The sequence below is a fragment of the Cryptomeria japonica genome, chromosome 9 (genome assembly GCF_030272615.1).
Source record: "Cryptomeria japonica chromosome 9, Sugi_1.0, whole genome shotgun sequence".
Taxonomy (NCBI): domain Eukaryota; kingdom Viridiplantae; phylum Streptophyta; class Pinopsida; order Cupressales; family Cupressaceae; genus Cryptomeria; species Cryptomeria japonica.
In genome coordinates, this window is record NC_081413.1 from 587,368,892 (window position 1) to 587,388,797 (window position 19,906).

Here is a 19,906-nt window from a genome sequence, read left to right on the forward strand (position 1 = left end):
TGTGATTTCAATTCTCTATATTGGGTAACTTGGAAAAAGATTAAGAATAATTTTGGTCTAAATAATAAGTTTCAAGATTTTGTTATCTTTGAGAAAGTGTTGGTTCCTGTGGACCTTTTTATAAAGTTATGCACTCCTTTGCATTATAATTTTATAAAAGATTAGTTGTAAGGTTTTAGTTTAGTTGCTTTTCGTTAAAAAAATTCTCTGTCTTCTACCTTCTTTGTCCCTAAGTCCAAGGCTAAATTAGAAATGGAAATGCGAGCTCAAAGAAAATACATGGATAATATTGAGTGCACAAATTTGGAGATTGAAAATTAAGGCTAATGCTCAAATTTTGGCTTGGAAATTTTTACACTTCAAATTGTTTGTTGGTGATAGGTTGATATGTACAATGGTGCATTCATTTAAATGTCATTTCTACTAGCATATAATGAAAGTTTGAAGCACAATTTTTGGGGTTGTTTGTAGGCTAACAGAAAATGGAAGGTTATTTTTAAATTTATTCTTGCTATTTTTTTTATTATCATGCTTTAGTTGGAAAGAAGTTGTTTTTAGTTTTTTGCTTCAAAAGAATGTTGTCGTGGATTCTATGAGATAGACTATTTTTCTTAATATATGGAAAAATAGATGTTTGTGTAAAGCGAAAAAATCGCGATCGAACCCTAGTTGCTCTCCCCTCTTCCAACTCCAAGGAGAGAGAAGGGAGGTTCACTAGGATTCGATGGTTTTCACTTAGGGGGGAGACTTTACATTCAAAAGAGGGGTTGAAACCCACAAGATCCAATCCCACGCAATGCAAGATTGGATGCTAAATGAGTTTCAAGGGTTAAGACAGCAAGGCTACCCTCTTTTGTAAAGAATGTGCATAGAAGAATTGAGCTAGGAATGCATAGAAAGTGACAAAGATTCGCTTATAAACTGAGATAGGGATATAGGATGAAGCTGCGGACCTGGAATTAGCAGTAAAATGTCGATACGGCGCTGTCCTGCAAATTTGAGCAAAAGTTGTCGGGACGATGGTGCCCGGCGCCACGGTCCTCCGAAAAATCCGCGAAACGAAGGGGGATCTGTTCGTCTCCGCACAAGGATTCCAGATCTTCAATCTCAGCTGCGTACCTGCAACCTACACACAGAAAAGCGAAGACGATTGGGGGGTTAGGGATTAGGGGTTTGCCTTTAGGTCAAACCCTGGTTTTGGAATTAACCAAGAAATGAGCAAGAGCTGTAAATGTAAATGACTGTAAAACAAGTACTAATACCTTGTTCTAAGGATGTTTGTATCCTTATGTGCGAAGGTTTAGATGTTGTATGTTGTATGTTGTAGTAGTATGTAGTAAGTGATCTCCTCTTCAATGGTTGAATCCTTGTCTTGAATGCAACACTTAGCCTTGAATGGAGACTTAGAAGGAATGCTTGAATGCTTGAATGCTTGAGTATAGTTTCCACGCCTTTTTCATCATGTATGTGTTATCTCTAAATGAGAGAGAAAAATGTAGTTTATATACTTGTCAATTAGGGCTGATAGACTGATTTTCCCGACCTTAGGCCGACCAGGAAAGATAATTTCCAAATTGCAAACAAAAAGACCCGAGACCCCTTAGGAGACCGGGCCCAAAATAGGACCCAGGGACCAGGGCGCTGGGCGCCATGGTCCTGGGGACCAGGGCACTGGGCGCCCTGGTCCTGGGGACCAGGGTGCTGGGCGCCCTGGTCCTGAGGGACCAGGGCGCTGGGCACTCTGGTCCCACCTCCCGGGACAGCAGGGTGCAAGGAGGTTCAGGCCAGGGTACTTGAAAAATGCAGTTTTTGGTGTCGTGAGCAAGTTTCGGGGTCTCCATTCAGGTTGCGTGTTGTGTCGCCATCGTGAAGACCGAAATGCAGTCGAAATTGCAAGTGTCGCAATTTTAAGACGCTACAGTTTGTTATTTTTTTCAAAACATAATATTCATCAAAAAGAAAAAATGTTAAATTTTTACTCTAATATCATTTTTCAAATTGTGTTATTTTTTTTCCCACCTTTAGGGTGTCCTTAAAGAGAATGTGAAGATCGACAACCCCTTGGATAAGATAAAAGTTTAAATGCTTTAGCTCCATGCAAAAGATAGCTTGTGGTCCAAATGACTATAATGTATGCTAAAGCTCAAAATTTAAAAATAATATGGGGTGACCCTTTGGTGAAATGGTGGGGCTTCTTGCTTGTAGTGCCTACAACCTAGGTTCAAACCCCCACGGGTTCATCTCTACCATGTTAAAAATGGAGTACCCTTACCCTGGGAAGAACCTTGGAGAAATAGTGGGGCTTCTTACCTGTAGTGCTTACATCCTTGGTTCAAACCATTAATTTTGGGGGATGACCCTTTGGTGAAATGGTGGGGCTTCTTTCCTATAGTGCCTACAACCTAGGTTCAAATCCCCACAGGTTCATCTCTACCACGTTAAAAATGGAATACCCTTACCTTGGGGAGAACCTTGGAGAAATAGTGGGGCTTCTTGCCTATAGTTCTTACATCCTTGGTTCAAACCATTAATTTTAACCCATTCATGGGTTCCCCAGGGTTAATCCTGCTAGTGACCTTTTGGATAGAGAGACAGTTAAATGGTCAAAACTAGAGAAGGGGTGGGTGAAAATAAATTTTGATGGAGCCTCAAAAGGCAATCCAGGGATTTCAAGAGCAGGATGTGTGGCTTGTGATGATGAAGGAATGATCCTATGTAAAGGGGCTAGAAGGCTAAAGATGGCACCGATAATAAGGCGGAAGTTCGGGTGGCTTTACTTGTAGTTGCTTTAGCATCAAATATGAAGGTGTCAAAATTACATCTGGAGGGTGATTCCCAAATTGTTGTCGAGGCTTTGGTTAAAGGACATACTCCATGTTGGAAATTAAACAAGTACGTAAATATTATAAGCGAAAAACTGAAAATGTTCAATAATTATTGTATCTCACACGTGAAAAGAGAGGGAAATACTATTGTAGATGAGCTATCAAATGAAGCATGTGGCCTCAAGCCATGAGAGGTGAGGTGCTGGAATGAAATTAACGAAACCATTAAATGGAACTAAGACGCATTGCCAAGTTGGTATGACATTTATTTCAAATTCCTTGTCAGAAGCTGGCTTTTTGCCTACGCAAGTGTGAGTTAATGAGTAGTTATTGCGACATGCTCTGATTTGGTGGCGATGATGGAGAGTCATGCATTAAATGTCAATTTCGTAATGCCCGCATTGATAATGAATAGACCTAGCAAGTTGGTGAAACCAATTTCAAATCTAGTTTTATCAGAAATCTCTGCAATTTTTCAGAAATCTAAAAAATGGAAGCCAATTTCACTTTGGAATCTTCCAAATTGATGTCGGCATTTCGTGGTCCTATTCCTCCAAAGAAGCTCGAGAAAATGTTTCTCGTTAAAGACCTTCTTTTGAAAGCAGCTCAGTTGGTTTTAGGAGAAGAGGTGGCTGTCATCAACCACCGTTATAGGTGCAGAGCAAACATCTACTCACTTCTCATGGCATGGGGTCTAGAGTTGGGAGACACGATTGAAGAGGTGCGAAAAGTGTTGCAGAGACTAATTCCAGGGGAATATATTTTAAATTTGGAATCCCTACTAGAGTGGGTGGTGTCAGGATGGGGATTTAATCTTGCAGAAGGTATCCCAGAGGAAAATGAGGAGATGAGGGTGCGTCACTCATGCATTCAGTTTCTTTAATGTCGTGAGGAAGTTAAAATGCACTTCAAGGATGATGCGAAGAGAGGCTCGGAAGGGCTACTAATCTTTGTCCAGATCATGGACATTGAAGATGTGATCAGGTAGGAGGGTGGAGGGAGAGTGGTGGAGAATGTGAGCCCTAGGAGGCCGATTACGAGGAGAATATCCATAAAATTGGCTAAATAGGCGGGGGATTATGCAGAAGGTGGTTAGGATGGCGGGGTGGTTTCTCCAGGCCCATGAGGGGCAATGAGCAAGGATGTAGAAGAAAGGAGGGGGCGACAACATGCCGGAAGAGGAGGCTCTCGTCATAATTGGGTGGTTGGTGAATCGAGTGTCTCAGTTGCAAGAGGCGTGAAGGAGGAATTATTTATAGGTCATAACAGGAACGGTACCCATAAGTGCCATTTTCTTCTACTCTCTTTTTCAGTTAACTTTTTAGTTGAACTTTAAACTTTCTGAACTCTGTTAGTTCATTTCAAGTTGAAATGCCTATTTTTTTAAAGGCAAGATGTAATATTTTTTTTTCGTACTTTTAGTATGGGGGGTGGTTGTGTGGGCACTGGTTACTGGTTTTGAATTCCAGCTTTTTGTGAGGGTGGCCGTGGCCGTGTTATGAATGTTTTATTTTGGGAGCTTTTTGATAGTTCATTATCTTGCTGAAGTTGTAATGTTTAAATTTCAAATAAATAAAAAATATATTTTACCGATAAAAAAAATAAAATTTAAAAACAATATTTAATTGTCATATCATTTCAAATTTGTATAGTGGCTTTAGGATTCTTTTATTCTTACCCTAGGCCTATTATGGGTTTTATTGAACTACTGATAGTACTATAGCTTATTTTATTTGTTTGGGAGTCAACTGGTTACCTATTTCTTTGTAATTTTTCTTGAATTATTTCAATATAACAAATAGAGAACTATGTGAACTCTACATTGTGTAAAATTCACTTCTTTGCATAATAATCATATTAGCCATGGGAAATGGTGAGATTATCATAGTAAGTTGACATGGATTGTGAAAAACATAGTGATTATTGTGGTTAACTTGAGATCGATTTAGTAAAAAGAGAGTTACGTGCAATAAATGCTCAATTTTCATGGAGAAAATAGAGATCACCATAGTAAGAGGTCACTTTCCAAGACAAACAACCATTCTTTATGGTCAAAAGTGAATTAATTTCTTATTAAAAGTGGAAAATTTGTTATAGTACTAGTAATTTGATAAAATAACTTTAAAAAGTCATTTCTAGATTTTTCAATTTGAATTGAAAGTTTACCAAAGTATCTTATAAAAGATATTATACCCAAATCACCCTTAGATCAAAGAAGGAATTTGTAGCACTGGATATCTAATACTATGTAAGTATTAATGGTCAACTCCTAGTACCCTAAGAGCAATTGCTAGACTCTAAAATATCTTCCATGAGAGAGAAAATGACAAGAATAACTTGCTTGATTATGCTTGAATGATTAAAATGTACACAAGAGGTCTTTCTTATAAAGACAAGGAAGAGGGATAGGATTAGACAAGATCATGAAATGTGTTTTAATCCTATGTTATGAGACAACTAACTTGACTTAAATGACAAGTAGTAACTAGAATTAAATAAAAGTAAGATAAGACTTCTAGAAAGACACTTAAGACCTAAGTAAAATTAACATGTGAATAAGTCCACACTAGGAACTAGCTAGATACAAGACCTTATTCAAACCAACACTTGTACTCCAACTATCCATGTAGTTTGTTAGGCTTCCAAAGGTACATATACAATCCAAGGCACTCCAAAAGTTCCTTACCCCCAAACACTTGCACTTGGGAGATCCAAACACATCAAAATATATAAAATTAACATTTTTTTTAATACTTAAAAAAAAAATCATTAATCTAAAATGTGAAATTCACATTTATATATGCAAATAAAGCATGAAAATTAGACGAAAATACATTCTATACTAATTTATAGAAACATAAATGCAAAGGGGCAACACTTTGAAAACTTATACATGGTTAGAACAAAGGTTCTTAGTTGCACTTGACTAAGACTAGTAGGTGTCATAGGTTTTGGATTAAGGCAAAAATGGGTTTTGAAGGGGCCCAAAAACCCTTTACAAAATGATTCTAAGAGGTATAGAATTAGAAAGCAAAATCCAAAACAAAATGGGCTGCAAGGATAGGCATAAAAAACAATAGCCAAAGAGAAAGCAAATGCCCAGTCAGGCACAAAAAGACAATAGAAAGACCAAACCCATGAACAAAAAAAACCAACAATAGAAATCAACCCAATTACATTAGGCTTATGAGGGTCTCAACGACCTCAGCCTCAAGGGCATTCATGGTATCAACAACAACCTTCATAGCTTTATGATCCAAATTTTGAAAGGTCACCTTTTTCTTCATGTTCCCTTGGGTCCTTTTGTAGGGTCCTTCACCACTTTGAGCCACCTCAACTTCATCACCAATAATAACAATAGCCTTATCCAGTTATTCCAGACTATTCACCAAGGTATTCATGACCATTACGGACTGTTGGACAATTTTGTGACTACTAACCATAATAGTCTTGAGGGTGTCCTGGATCTTGTTGTAGCCTTCCTCAACATGGGTTATGCATTCCTCCAACCTTTTTTTCAGTTGTCAACCCGTTCCCCTGTTTTCTTGATATAGTCCATGACCGAATTCTTCTCAGCCTCAGTCCAATTCCCTTCATTATTCAGATTACCATGAGAATAACCAGCAAGGAAAGAATCCATTTTGCTTCCTAGGGCTCGTTGGTTAATCCAAATCTCTTTAAGTTTATGAAACAACCACTTGAACAAACTGCAAGTGTCAATTGCATGATCACAAGCCATACCCAACACATTTTCATAATCCTACCCTCTTATCATTTAGCTCATCACTTTTAGGATGAAAGTCTACAATACCAGCCACACCCACATTACTAGTCTCCTTATAGGATGGAGGAGAGGCCAAGACATTAAGGTTATTAGGGGTTTTAACATCATCCGACTTCTCACTCGAAGAGGGGGAGCTATTCTCAGTCAAAGTAGAGGAGGAGGACATAACAATTTTCTTATGACCTTTGGAATCCTTCCTCATCTTGGGTTTAGAGCTCGAAGGAATTTCCATTTTAGCTTTTTTCAAGGGAGGTAGAGTTTCATCAGACCTAGACCCAAAAGCTTCATTATCAAACTCTCCCTCACCAGTCTCATCATTCTCAGAAGAAATGTGGATAAAATCATCAAGGAGAGGAAGAGAATGGAAATGGGCATCAATAAGGACCAGCAGGTTTTCATGCACGATGGGAAACTTAACAGGGTTCGTGCGGTGGTCACCGAAATTAGCCCTAAGAGAAGACATAAGGTAGAAAGGGAAAGACATCTTCACACCATGGCGGAAATGATTTAAAATAACAAAGTTGTGGCCATACACCCTGGTATATCGACCATCCAAAGTAAGGTAGTTCATAATTATCTTGAGAAGCTTCTGCCATAAAGACAATGACCGCAATATCATAGTAGCTGGTCGTCTTCTTAACAGTTTTAGCCCTCTCCACCTCCTTCTTGGGGAAATTTTGCACAACTTTCTTCGTATACATTCTATCTTTGTAATACTTCATGTCATCCATACATAACCTGGTAACCTATGCAATAAGGGCTTCATCAACCAGGACCTTCCGACCATGAAGAACAATCATTCCATCCTTCCAGTTTTTAGCAAACTAGCTCATGACATCTTGATTTCTCCCTTGAAGCCTCTCAATGTATGGAGTGAGCCCACCTTTCTCCAGAATATGCCAAAGCTTCTTTTCATTCTTCAGTTGCACACAACTAGGCGATGCAATTATTTTTCTTACACCACCCATTTTATTGAGCTCTCTGTAATTAGTAGGTGTCGTAGGTTAATACACACAATTATCTTGTTATTCTATAATGTGAAGCAAGATAATGAATTGGTTCTTGATAATCTTCCTTAGCATCGTTAGCCAAATTATAATCTTATACACTCAATTTACCTATTAAATGTACTATTGTAGTATATAGTTGAAGCATTATCATAACATGCTAAACTAATCACGTATATAAGCACCTCTCAAGTAACACTGAATAAGAGACTAGTTGCATAATCATGATCGACATTTCAATAAAAGTAATAATTTCTAAACTAAATGTTAAATCTTAAACCATTTTACTATTCATAATTAACTTTACATCACACCTTAAATAATATTAATTTTAAATATCATTATTACCAATCAATCTAATATAATAATAACATAAAATTAATTGTTATTTTAAACCATTTAAATAACTACACAACTAACTCATAAATCAACTAAAATTTAAATAACCTCAATCAAGATATAAAATATATGAATATCATAAGTAAATCAAATAAATCAATGAACATATCATCCAAGCAATGTATTTGATATCAATATGAATGCCAAATAATGTGTTGATAGGTAAAATGAGTGCAAAAAGGTTGCAAAATATGGGGGCAGTATATGGATACTCCCATGTAGGGGCATTGATTTTAGTGATACATTTTCCAATCATATTATAGACATACCTAATGGGGATGATTTCATTGGTTAGATACCCTCACATGTCCTTATTACTGCTCATCACATTTTATGATTTTTGTTGCTTTAAGTGGTTTTATGTTTATGTTTGAATTCTCTTAGTTAGTCCATGGATGAAACAAAGATATTTTTAGCCATGCATGTTGACACGAACAACTTTGGACACATGTTGTTTTGTTCATGCCACTCCTTACACTTTAGCCCTTTGTTTATTCACATTTTTTTGTGCGTCTCCTATTTTTATTTAAGCTTATATGTTATTTTTCATGTTGTATTTCCCCACTTGGGGGCATCTATCATTTTGGTTCTTCTATGCTTATCTCTTATACTTATCTGCATTTCCTTGTTAGCTTTCATGTTTTCTTATATGTCTTGTTTGACTCTTATGTCCTCCTATGATCCAAGTGTTGCTATCTATATTTCCACACATTTCCCATTGTCAATTTGATGCTACATGATGTTCTAATGCTTCCCACACCAACATCTTGTGATTTTATTTTTATTATCCTCATCATGGTCATATCTTATGTTTCATGTTTATGATCATTGCAATATTTACATCCTATAGTTACATGTTATTATACTTGTCATGTTCACATATTTTGTACCCTATTGGTACTTACAGAGTCCTTATCTAGCATTTTTGGCTATCCTTACATTGTCATTTGCCTTCATCAAGGCATCTTGTTTTTTTTCCTCTAGTGCACATGCTTTCATGATTCTATCTTTCCTATATTCTTTTATGTTTCTTATATAATATTATCTTTAACCATATTTGACATGCCTTAAAGTGTTTATATCATTTTCTCCTCTCCTCCAGTTCCTTACATCCTTTCAATAAAATCATTTGGAGGAGCATATATGTCTCTTCCATTCCTTCTATGACTTGTCTTGTAGTGATAGGCTCATATTCATTCCCATGTCTAGGATAACTTTATCAATCATATCTAGGTGGTTTGAGTCCTTTGATATTTTGTTGTAGTCAAAGCTTAACCAATTTTTGTAATAGGTATCATCTCCTACCCTTCTCCTCTTTTGTTTCATCAATTTAGAGGATAATTATTTTTCAAGCAAAATTTAGCTAGTGCATATCTTAAATGTGTGGCACATGCAAATCATTGCATATTTTTTCTATTTTGTAGGTTTTTGATGGAACACTCATTATGAGAAGAATTCAAGGATGATTTGTCTACTTTACACATATCTATATCCTTTCATTGTTTTAAAAAAATAATAATTCACATGTTGATTACTTTTTTTTATTACTTTGAGAATTACTTTCCTAATAGTTCACATTTAGAAGCAAAATGTGATGGTAAAAATTTGCATTCTCATGCCCTTTTCCCTCATGTTTTGGGACCATTTTGAATAGAGTGTTCTTAATGTAATAGCTAGGCTGCAAGTGAAATATTCTTGTCTGAATTCAACTCATGACATCATGCCACATCTTGATTTCATTGTTATTCATTCATAGAGATTTTATTTTGATCCTCTATTCATCACCCGAGATCAAATATATAAGTATAAACTTAACCCAAGTCATGGTTTTGAACCTTGAACTTTTAGAATTGAAATTCACTCATTGTTGGCCTTTTCACTAGCCAATATTAGCTGACCTAGCACACAATTATATTAATTTTTTGCATTATTATGTTGTATTTGATAACACACACACATTCATTTTGAAATCATTTAGGATTTATCAAGTAGTGCAAAGTAAGTTATTGAAGATGGTTCACAATTAAGCATTTATCAGAGCATTATGTATCAATATACATTATCTTTGGTCTATTGTAAGTTTTCTTATTATCCACAATCCTTATACCAAAGCTCCAGTGCTAGTTCAACCAAGGGCTTGACTACGGAGAATGCAACTCTCACATTTCAGAAGATTCCCGAAGGTCTTCTAAACACCATTAGTCCTTACTCAAGTTTAAATATCAAAATATCAAGAAGAGAGAATTCTAACAATCTAATTTCTACCAAATAAGTCATGTGGGTATAGGTTCATGTCCGCATGCTACTTTAAAATAGATCAACGCATAATCAATTTACATTCTAAGACATTCATCTAAGTGAACTCTAAGAATCCATAATTACGATGAATTAATGCTTGACACCCTTAACATTATTTTCCCATCTTTAAAATTCAACTAACTATTACAATTTGAATTATTTCATTTTAATATTCCCCATTCTAACTTTAAATCATTAACTTTTATTATTATAGAATTATTTATCTTGTAAAATATATCTTTTTCATCAATACATGGAAAAAATTATCTACACTATTCCACCACCTCTTCATCATTAGCTAATAGCCTGATCACCTTACACACAACCTTGTAACTCTAGAAATAAGAAAAGTAAGAGTTATAGTAATTCTCAAGTAACAAACAATCAACACCAAGAGATTATGATGAGATTAAGAGTTATAGTAATTCTCAAGTAACAAACAATCAACACCAAGAGATTATGATCAAATTGAATCTCAATGATTAGTTTGATAATCAAACTGAATAAATGATTAGCTTGATGATGCACTATTATCATGCAACAAATAATCAGCATTAAGTGACTATGATTAAATTGAATGTAAATGATTAATTTGATGATGTATTATTATCACATAACAAACAATCAATATTAAGTAAGTATGATCAAATTAAATCTAAATGATTATTATGGTACCTATTATGATGATTTAACTTTCAACTAACTCCACATTAAAAATCCTCTTCTATCATTGATGAAACTTTTTGAAAAAGATAATAAATAATAAATTGACAATATTTAAAAAATAATAATAATTTTTTTGTTGTAAATCCAATTGAACTGAATTCAAATGCATCCACAAATTAGGTGAAGCATTAAAAACCTAAAATTTAAAAAAGGCCAACAAAAACCATCATAATGTAGGGCCCAAAAGTAGACTAGGGGCACAAAATGATTCATATCCCTAATCAGCATTTGAAAGATGAACAAGTAGAGACAAAATTACAAGAAATCAAAAAATTAGAAAACAAAATCAACAATGGTGGGGTTTGGAGGCGCGCTGTAGGATGCCTTGCGTTTAACGCCTCCGGACTTGAAGGCCTTAATTAATCCATGTCTTAACACGACTTTCAAATCCAAATCTCTCATTCGAACACAAAGTCTCTGCAACTAATAAAAGAATTTCCTTCTTTAGCATCCTGTGCTAAAATATTGTAAGCCGCCATGAGGTGCGCGGTTTTGGCGGAAGAAATGCAGGGGCCAATGGGCACGTGTGCATGTCTGTGTCAGGGTTTCTTATCCTTGTGTCTTATTGTAAGCTAAATCAATGGCGGAGTAGAATTCTGTGTCCTTGTTTTGTAAGAGCTTGTTCGGAGATCATTTGTGTTAGGATGGTGAATGAAAATCTATAATTCAGGTTTGAGTTGGAAGGATCTTGCCAAATTTGGCGGCATTTGGATTTCAAACAGTAGCAGGACGAGAGGATGGACTTCTTCACAAAGTATTGTTGTGTCGGACCTTTTAATAGGTGAGATTTATTTGATTGTTTACTTATTTTGCGCTGCTAAATTTAGATGACTAAGGAATTAAAAGTTTCATTTTTTAAAAGTAGGAGATGTTTGTTTGGTATAACTAATTTAAGATCGTAGTCAGAGCTCCAGAATTCTGTTGTGGAATGAATTCTTCAATTAAAGGTGTAGTCGACTAAATACAGGTTGCCTTTTTTTAAGGTCTTTGTTAAATTTATCTTTGATTTGACGTTTTAATCCGCTGGTGTTGTTTGTTAAGTCTTCTATTGTGTTTATCTTCAATTTTGGGTTTAGTCGGCAATTGTAGTTGTTGTTTGTTGTTCTTTGTTAAATTTCGCTTCAACTTGAGGTTTCATCGGCAACATAACTGTTCTTATTTATTATGTTCTTTGTTAACTTTAGATCTGTGGTGGAATGGTGGAGGAATCTGAAGCTTGTAGTTGGTAAAAATGTGGGTCGTTTGTTGGATCCGCTATCCTTTTTAGCTAGAGTTATGGAGGAATTAGAGGCTTTTCTCAACTAAATATGGTTATCCATAAGGACTTCGTTAAACTTTATCACAGTGATGGATCGCAAAATTAAACACTTCAAAGAAATTTGAAAGGCTGGAGGAATTAGAGGGCTTTAGCTGCTGAAAATAAGGCAACTTGTTGGATTCTTGATAACCGCAAAATCGAAGCAAGAGTTGTGAGGAATTAGAAGCTTTAGTAAACCATCTACAACAATGCTAATTGGACGTTACTGATTTTTCCCTTGTTATGTCTGAAAAATTTGTCCAAGAAGTATTCAAAATGATGTTTTATGTAGTTGGTCATATGGTGAGGGTGTTTGTTCCTTTTGTTGATCAAACTGGTAAGCTAAATTGAAGAATCTAAAGATGCCGATTCCTTTATGATTATTACCATGTATGGCTTCTTACTACATTACTGCATCATTTAGAAACATCCCCCAGGTAGGTACTGATCCTGTGTGTGACTCCTTGGAAACATCCTGGGTTCCAAATGCTTGATAGACTACACTGAAACTTAAAATAACAAGAAAGATAAAAAAGAAATAACATAACCTAAACTAATCTAACCAATATCTAACCCCCTTAACCTAACTCAAACACCTAAACCCAGATTTTATTTTATTTTGTGTATGTACGTTTCCAAAACAATTTATCTAAAGTCCTAAAAACAGTTTTTCCCATACCGATACCTGTTTCCTGGTTCCAGGTTTTTTTAGGGTCACATGTTCCAGTGAATATATTTCCAGGAATAAGAGTATTGCATACAATTTAAATTATTCACAATGGTGCTGAATGTGATGTTTAAATCTAAGTTACTAGGTTTGCCTGGTTCCATGGACATTTCCTTTGCCCCTGGGTATGCCTAAGGTGTGGACTTCAGACTGAATTTGTTCCAAAAGTACCTGCAGATATAGTTTAAAAAATTCACAACTGAGAAAAAAAAACTTGCAGTTGACCTTTTTAAATCATTTAAAAAAATAAAATAAATGCATGCCAGAATAAAGTGTCGTTTCCTTCTTTGTGAACTAAGTATCACATGTATTTTCTGCAGTTAAACTCTGTAAATTTTCTTTCCTGCTGGAAACAGGTGCTGGCCTGTTGGGCTGATGAATCAGATAACTTGTATTTTTGTGACAAAATTGCTTCCAAGCAACATATAAATGACCGTTAATTTGGAAAATGCCATTGATAGCAAATGCTGATGATGGTGACTTTGACTGAAACTCTATGGAATATGCATACGCCGTTTTTTGGATGCACTTTCTCCCTCTCTCCCCTTCCTATTCTTCCTTCCTGATGTGTGTTGCAGTATATATATATATATAGCTGTACCGATTCTGGCCAAAAAATTTCTGTATCGGTGAACCTGCACTGAACCTGAACTGGCAATTTAAGTCATAATGCAAGGGTGTGTATTGACGGTTAAAAGTGTAGGTTCTTTAATTATTGTCGCGCTGCATGGTTTCTGATATATTATTGAATTCTTCTGGATTATCCTTGGAACAATCCTGAGTCCTTCCACAAGCTATTTCTAGGACAAATGCACAATAGAAGAAGAATTATGTTAACCTAACTTAACACCTGAACCCAGATATATAAAAAAGAATTGGTACAGACATTTCCAGGACAAACCGTCTCAGCATCCTTAAAAAGGGTTTTTATTTTCTCCTACCCATGCATGTTTAGTGATAACATGGGTTTCTAAGTGTTGCATTATCTAGAGATTAATAATTAACTTTTAAGTATTACCTTTTTGCAATTTTGTAGGTTGTATTTTATGTCAGAGATGTTAGTGATCTAAAAGTGCCAAGTATTCTTGAAGGTTATGTTTGCTTCCTTCGTTATGCTTTGATCAAGATTTTCTAAGGTTTTCTTCCTGTTGGAGGATATTAAAACAATCTTTTGTTATTCATCACCTTGATGAATGTGTCAGAGAATCAGCTTCTCGTTTATCTGTTTGATGTCTGTGTCCAAGAAGCTAAGTTACTGGGCTCACCTCTGCAGGTCCCCCACCTGTCTTGAACGGGCCCAGGTCCAGGGATGGTTTACATGGGTCCACCCCAGGCATGGCCAGGCAACTTGGGTATGTCTGAGACATATCCAGGAGGTGCTTGGGTTGCTTAGACTGCACCCTAGGGAACTTAATTGCACTTTGGCAAAGAAAATGCTCATAACTCTAGTGAGTTTTGGTGCCTCTGTAAGTTTATGAAAACATATTAAAAAGAAAACGTGTTTAGAATCCTTTTCAGTGCCTTTGCAAATCTTCTTTACATAAATTTCTGCAATTTTCAATATCCTTGTTACTATTTCCTGAAAAACATGTCCGAAATTCTGAGATGTACCATGGGGCACCCAGGAAATTTAGGCTTTGCCTTGGGCAAAAGAAAATTGTCTTAAGCCCTTGTTAGTTTTGGTGCCTCTGTAAATTTCCAGCACCTCTGTAAACTGAAGAAAATATGTAGCAAAGAAATTGTATTTAGAAACATTTAGGGTGCCTTTGTAAATTTGTTTTATCATAAATGTCTGAGTTTTGACATCCTATTGGTTGAAAAATGTGCTTGAAATTCTGGTTCCATTGTGATGAAGTGCATAGATGAAGTGAAGGGTAGACCCCATGCTTGTCCACCTGCCATTTGGGAACACATTTTTTTCTTATTAGACAAATCAATTATAAATTATTTATTCTTCTATTCTCATTATAAAATACTTACTTAAAACTTATAATTTGAAATACAATTATCTGCCTCATAATAAATTATTAAATCATAAATTATCCACGAATGTTCTTATAAAGTAAATAAAGAATAACACGAGGCCTTGTAAATTAAACTTTTATTTATAAATTATTTATTATTATAATATAAAATGTAATTTGTTTTATTTATTATTTATTTTATTTTATGGGTGAATCCCCCCACACTGAACCTGATTATTTTTCTTTCAGATAACCAAACCCAAACCCTGAACCCAAGTCGGCAAGAAAGCTGAGAAGTAATCTCTTCTGATCTGTCGTCTTGTGGCTATGCCAGGGTAGGAATGTTTTCTGATCCAGTGATCTTACTATGTCAGAAATTCTCGAAGTGTTAACAAATTGACAAGCACCTACGGCCAAATGTTGCTTTCACGATTTTTTCCAGTTTAGCATTTGGTTAAATACTGTTAGGCCATTGAGTATTTGATATGATTCAAACATTGAAGTAACTTTAAGAATATCTTGTTTTAAGACACTTACACAGGTTTATCAGCTTGTGATTTTATTATAAATCATTTTTTCGTTTTTACTATCTCCCAATCTTCTTTAGTCGTGTATAATATGATTGCTAGCAGCAATGCTGGGATACTTGATTGTTATTTTGTGGAACTTAAACTTGACATTTTGTTTTATGGAAATTTGAAAAAAAGCTTGAACATCTGAGTCATAGCATCTCAGCCTTAGGTGCGTGTGTAAAATGCACAGAACACTCAAAATAGAGCAAAAATATAATGTAAATACATTATTTCTAATACTTGCACAAGAAGATATGTAGAGCGCATAGAAATACATAGGTGCATACATGTGTTTGTGTGCATATGTGAATCTATAGTTATTTATATGCATTTAAAAATTATTGTTTGTGTCTGCATGTATTAGTTTTCTTGTTTCAAAGTTTTGTGATTGTTTCTAGTGTTCACATTCCCTATTCTGGGGGCCCGAAAGTGTGTGCAATTCCACCCTCAAATGTTGTCCAGGAACCAATTGCTTATTAGCTGTCTGGTTTGTTATTGTGGAAGTGCAATATAAGAACTTAGTGATGATTGTTAAAAACCCAACAAACTGAAGAGTAGCATTGTTCTTTAAGTGTATACTCTGTTTCATTTGATATTCTTGATTGTGTCACTATCTGTTGCTTGAAACTTATTTATTAATCTGCTTAACTCGTAGCACTTAATTGGTTTTTGCAGGACAGTAGAGAAGAAAAGCAGCACTTGGAGGATTTTCTCCTTGAAGGAGCTGCATGCAGCTACAAACAATTTCAATTATGATAATAAACTTGGAGAAGGGGGTTTTGGAAGTGTCTACTGGGGTCAACTTTGGGATGGTTCACAAGTATGACCTTTATAGCCTTTTTAGTTTTTAATTATGTCATTAACTTAACTTCCACTTTTTCAATTTGTTCTCAAATCAGTAATCTTTATTAGCTGTGAATTAAACATTATGTAGGGTAACACATTTAATTTTTCTTTGGTGCAAGGCTGGCCTAAAATACACATTAATTGCATCATAATCAACAGTACTTTCATTCTCTTTGGTGGTTTCTATGTCTTCATGTGATTTGTATTGTTTGCAGTAATGTTATGCAGTGTTCCCACCTGCAAGTTATTCTTGAAGGTTACTTGCGTGATTGGCTATGCTAAATGATATCACTTTAAAGATTATTTCAGATGGAGTGTTTTTGGCTAATTTCTTACCATCTTTTAAAAACATTGTTGACAACTAGCAAAGTTCCTTTAAAGCATTATCCGATGTTTTATATGATTGCGCAGTACTTTCATTTTCTTTGGTGGTTTCTTTGTCTTCTTGTGATTATATTGTTTACAGTAATGTTATGCAGTGTCTCTCCTGCAAGTTATTCTTGAAGGTTACTCACCTGATTGGCTATTCTAAATGATCTCACTTTCCAGATTATATCAGATGGAGAGTTTTTGGCCAATTTTCTACCATCTTCTTAAAACATTGTTGACAATTAGCAAAGTTCTTTTAAAGCATTATCCAATGTTTTATATGATTGCCAAATTTTGCCAGAACTGTGGTAATTTCACAAGCATCATCCAATTTTAATGTTTTTACCAATTTTGGAAAGTGCTAATGGTAAGCATATATTTTCCTGTATTGATACCAAGCATGCATAAAAGTCAAATTGGCCGATAGAAGAGATAGCAGTATGCACTCATCTATCGAACTAGCAGAATGCAGAGATTGGAAAATCTGTAGGACTGTTCAAACTTCAAAGGACCCACAAGTACTGTTGGGACCATTTTTTCTTTAGGAATTTCATTTATTGATACTGGCATGGTTACACATGCAACCTTAAACACATAATACTATTCTAAAGATTTACATAGATTTAAGTAGTGCATCATGTCAGTTATTTTGTATAAGTCCATATTTATTTAAATACATGTATATTAATTTGTTAACTTTTTTTCTATGGTGGAACTGCATTATTGAAATTGTAATGTTTATAGATTGCTGTCAAAAGATTAAAGGTCTGGAGCACCAAAGCTGAAATGGAATTTGCAGTGGAAGTTGAGATTCTTGGTCGAGTTCGGCATAAAAATTTGTTGAGTTTGCGAGGATACTGTGCTGAGGGGCAGGAACGTCTTATAGTCTATGACTACATGCCAAATCTCAGTCTACTTTCACATCTCCATGGCCAGCATTCTTCAGATTGCCTCCTGGATTGGCCAAGGCGAATGAGCATAGCAATTGGCTCCGCAGAGGGTATTGCGTAAGTGCCCATGTCTTCTCTCCATGTATTTGAACTCCTTACCTGGCAGCTTTTTTTGCTATAAATACTAGCCTTCATATTTATTAGAAGTGAATTAAAGGTTAGCCGATAAATGACAGTGAGCATTCAATGGAAACTTTTAACAAACCAATAACTGTTTGTAATGTATATACCTATGGGAAGCTAAGGTATCCTTGTTATTCAAATTGACAATTTGTTTGGTGGATGGTCTGAGTTTATGCTAAGGTTAGATTTTATTTGGATTGTCTGGTTCTTGCAGTTATCTTCATCATTATGCAACACCTCATATAATTCATAGAGATATTAAGGCCAGCAATGTATTGCTAGATTCAGATTTTAAGGCCCAAGTTGCTGATTTTGGATTTGCAAAGCTCATACCTGATGGTGCAACACATGTTACCACACGAGTGAAAGGCACACTAGGTTATCTTGCACCTGAATATGCCATGTGGGGAAAAGCGTCTGAAAGTTGTGATGTGTACAGCTTTGGTATATTATTGCTTGAACTTGCTACTGGTAAGAAACCAATAGAAAAGGTTGGCAACCCAAGTACCAAGGTTACTATAACTGACTGGTCCCTTCCCTTGGTTTTAGAAGGTAAATATGACCAACTAGCTGATCCGAAGCTCCAGGGAAAATACAATGAAGAGGAACTAAAGCGAGTAGTTCATGTTGCAACCATGTGTGCTCAAAGTGCCCCTGAGAAAAGACCAACAATGCTGGAGGTAGTGAGCTTCCTCAATGGTGAGTCAAAAGAAAAGCTGTTTAAAACAATAAATGAAAAAAAGGACAAAAATGGGAAGTTGGAAGGTGGAAAGTACTCAAAGGACTTACTGGAAGCAGATGAAAGTTCAGACTCAGCAAATGTATGCATCGAAGATATCCACAAAGTGGGCATATGAGGGAGGCTGCATCCTGGATATGATGTGCACTATTGGTTTAGGTTGCAGATAAACATTCCTCAGTCAAATGAAATTTGCATTTCATTAGTGCTTGTGTATGAGGCTTGAATTGTGATACCTTAAGTTTTTTGAATTTTGAAAAACTCAGCTAAAATGAGATTTTAGAGTGGAGTCACCCTCCTTGTTTTTAGTCTGTTTGGATTTGCTTCTTTCACTTTCAATCATTGCTCTCAAAGTTGAGGGAAGAGTCCAGTTGTATGTTTCCTTACCAATTCAAACTGTAAAGATATGTCGTTTATAACTAAAAAGGATATTCTAGTCTCGAGTACATTGTGCATTAGATTTTCCGAGCCTTTTTACCTGTTCTCTGTAGCTGGTCTGACTATGTAACATTGGAGACTGCAAATCCAGGAGAAATTTGCAGCTGTGTAAGTAATCCCTAAGTGGGTTTTGAACAACATGCGTGAAATGATTGGTGGCATCTTGAGATCAGTGATTGCTGTTATATTACAGTGGAGAAAATTTTCAAAACTTATTGAGTACCATTAATTATGTTTCAGTGGAGGCAATGATCAAACTGCTCAAGAATATTCTGCTATATGCTCTTATGAGCAGTCTTGTTGAGAATATGCCCATTTAAACTAAGTCACTTTGTGGCATGCAGGGCTTGTCTTCTTTGCTATAGCATGCAATTTCTTTCCATGCAGATCAATGCCTTTCTGAATTTGTAGAATAAACAAAATAATATTTGTTGGTTGGTCCCGGAGTTTCTTTGAGATTCTTGGAATAGAGAGTTTCATTGAGATTCTTGTATTAGATTTTCAATTAATCTTCCATGCGAAGATTACTGTAGTAGGTGAAAGTGCACAATGTAAGATACATTTCTTAGCAAAATTTTCATCAATGACAATATATATATCTTACTGTAACAGTTTGTTGGTTTTCTAAAAATTATTGAATTTTCCAGTTCATCTTTCTTAACTGGTTTAACTGCCTAACATGTAATTCATTTTCTTGATATAAACTAATGACTAATGTTAGATTATTCTATCTCAGGTTAGATCTGCTCCCCATGAATTTGATTTAAAGGAAGTGAACGATAAGTGTAAAGCAATCTATACATTTTTTGTGTTTATATGCAAAGTAAAGTCAATGCATTTAT

At 35.4% G+C, this 19,906-nt stretch overlaps 1 protein-coding gene across 1 annotated transcript; it reads left to right on the forward strand.

Moving 5' to 3' along the window:
- The first annotated feature begins 11,303 nt into the window (after positions 1-11,303).
- On the forward strand, positions 11,304-19,673 carry LOC131052089 (PTI1-like tyrosine-protein kinase At3g15890). Its single transcript, XM_057986678.2, has 4 exons — positions 11,304-11,820; positions 16,275-16,419; positions 17,559-17,821; positions 18,102-19,673. The coding sequence occupies exons 1-4, from the start codon at positions 11,777-11,779 to the stop codon at positions 18,742-18,744; spliced, it is 1,095 nt and encodes a 364-aa protein (XP_057842661.2). The 5' UTR covers positions 11,304-11,776; the 3' UTR covers positions 18,745-19,673.
- The last annotated feature ends 233 nt before the right edge of the window (positions 19,674-19,906 follow it).

Excerpts from the sequence above, each read along its gene's own strand:
- LOC131052089 (XM_057986678.2), top strand. The coding sequence starts at position 11,777 with ATGGACTTCTTCACAAAGTATTGTTGTGTCGGACCTTTTAATAG. Across the intron at positions 11,821-16,274 it reads TGTGTCGGACCTTTTAATAG|GACAGTAGAGAAGAAAAGCA; the intron begins GTGAGATTTATT and ends TGGTTTTTGCAG. Across the intron at positions 17,822-18,101 it reads GGCTCCGCAGAGGGTATTGC|TTATCTTCATCATTATGCAA; the intron begins GTAAGTGCCCAT and ends TGGTTCTTGCAG.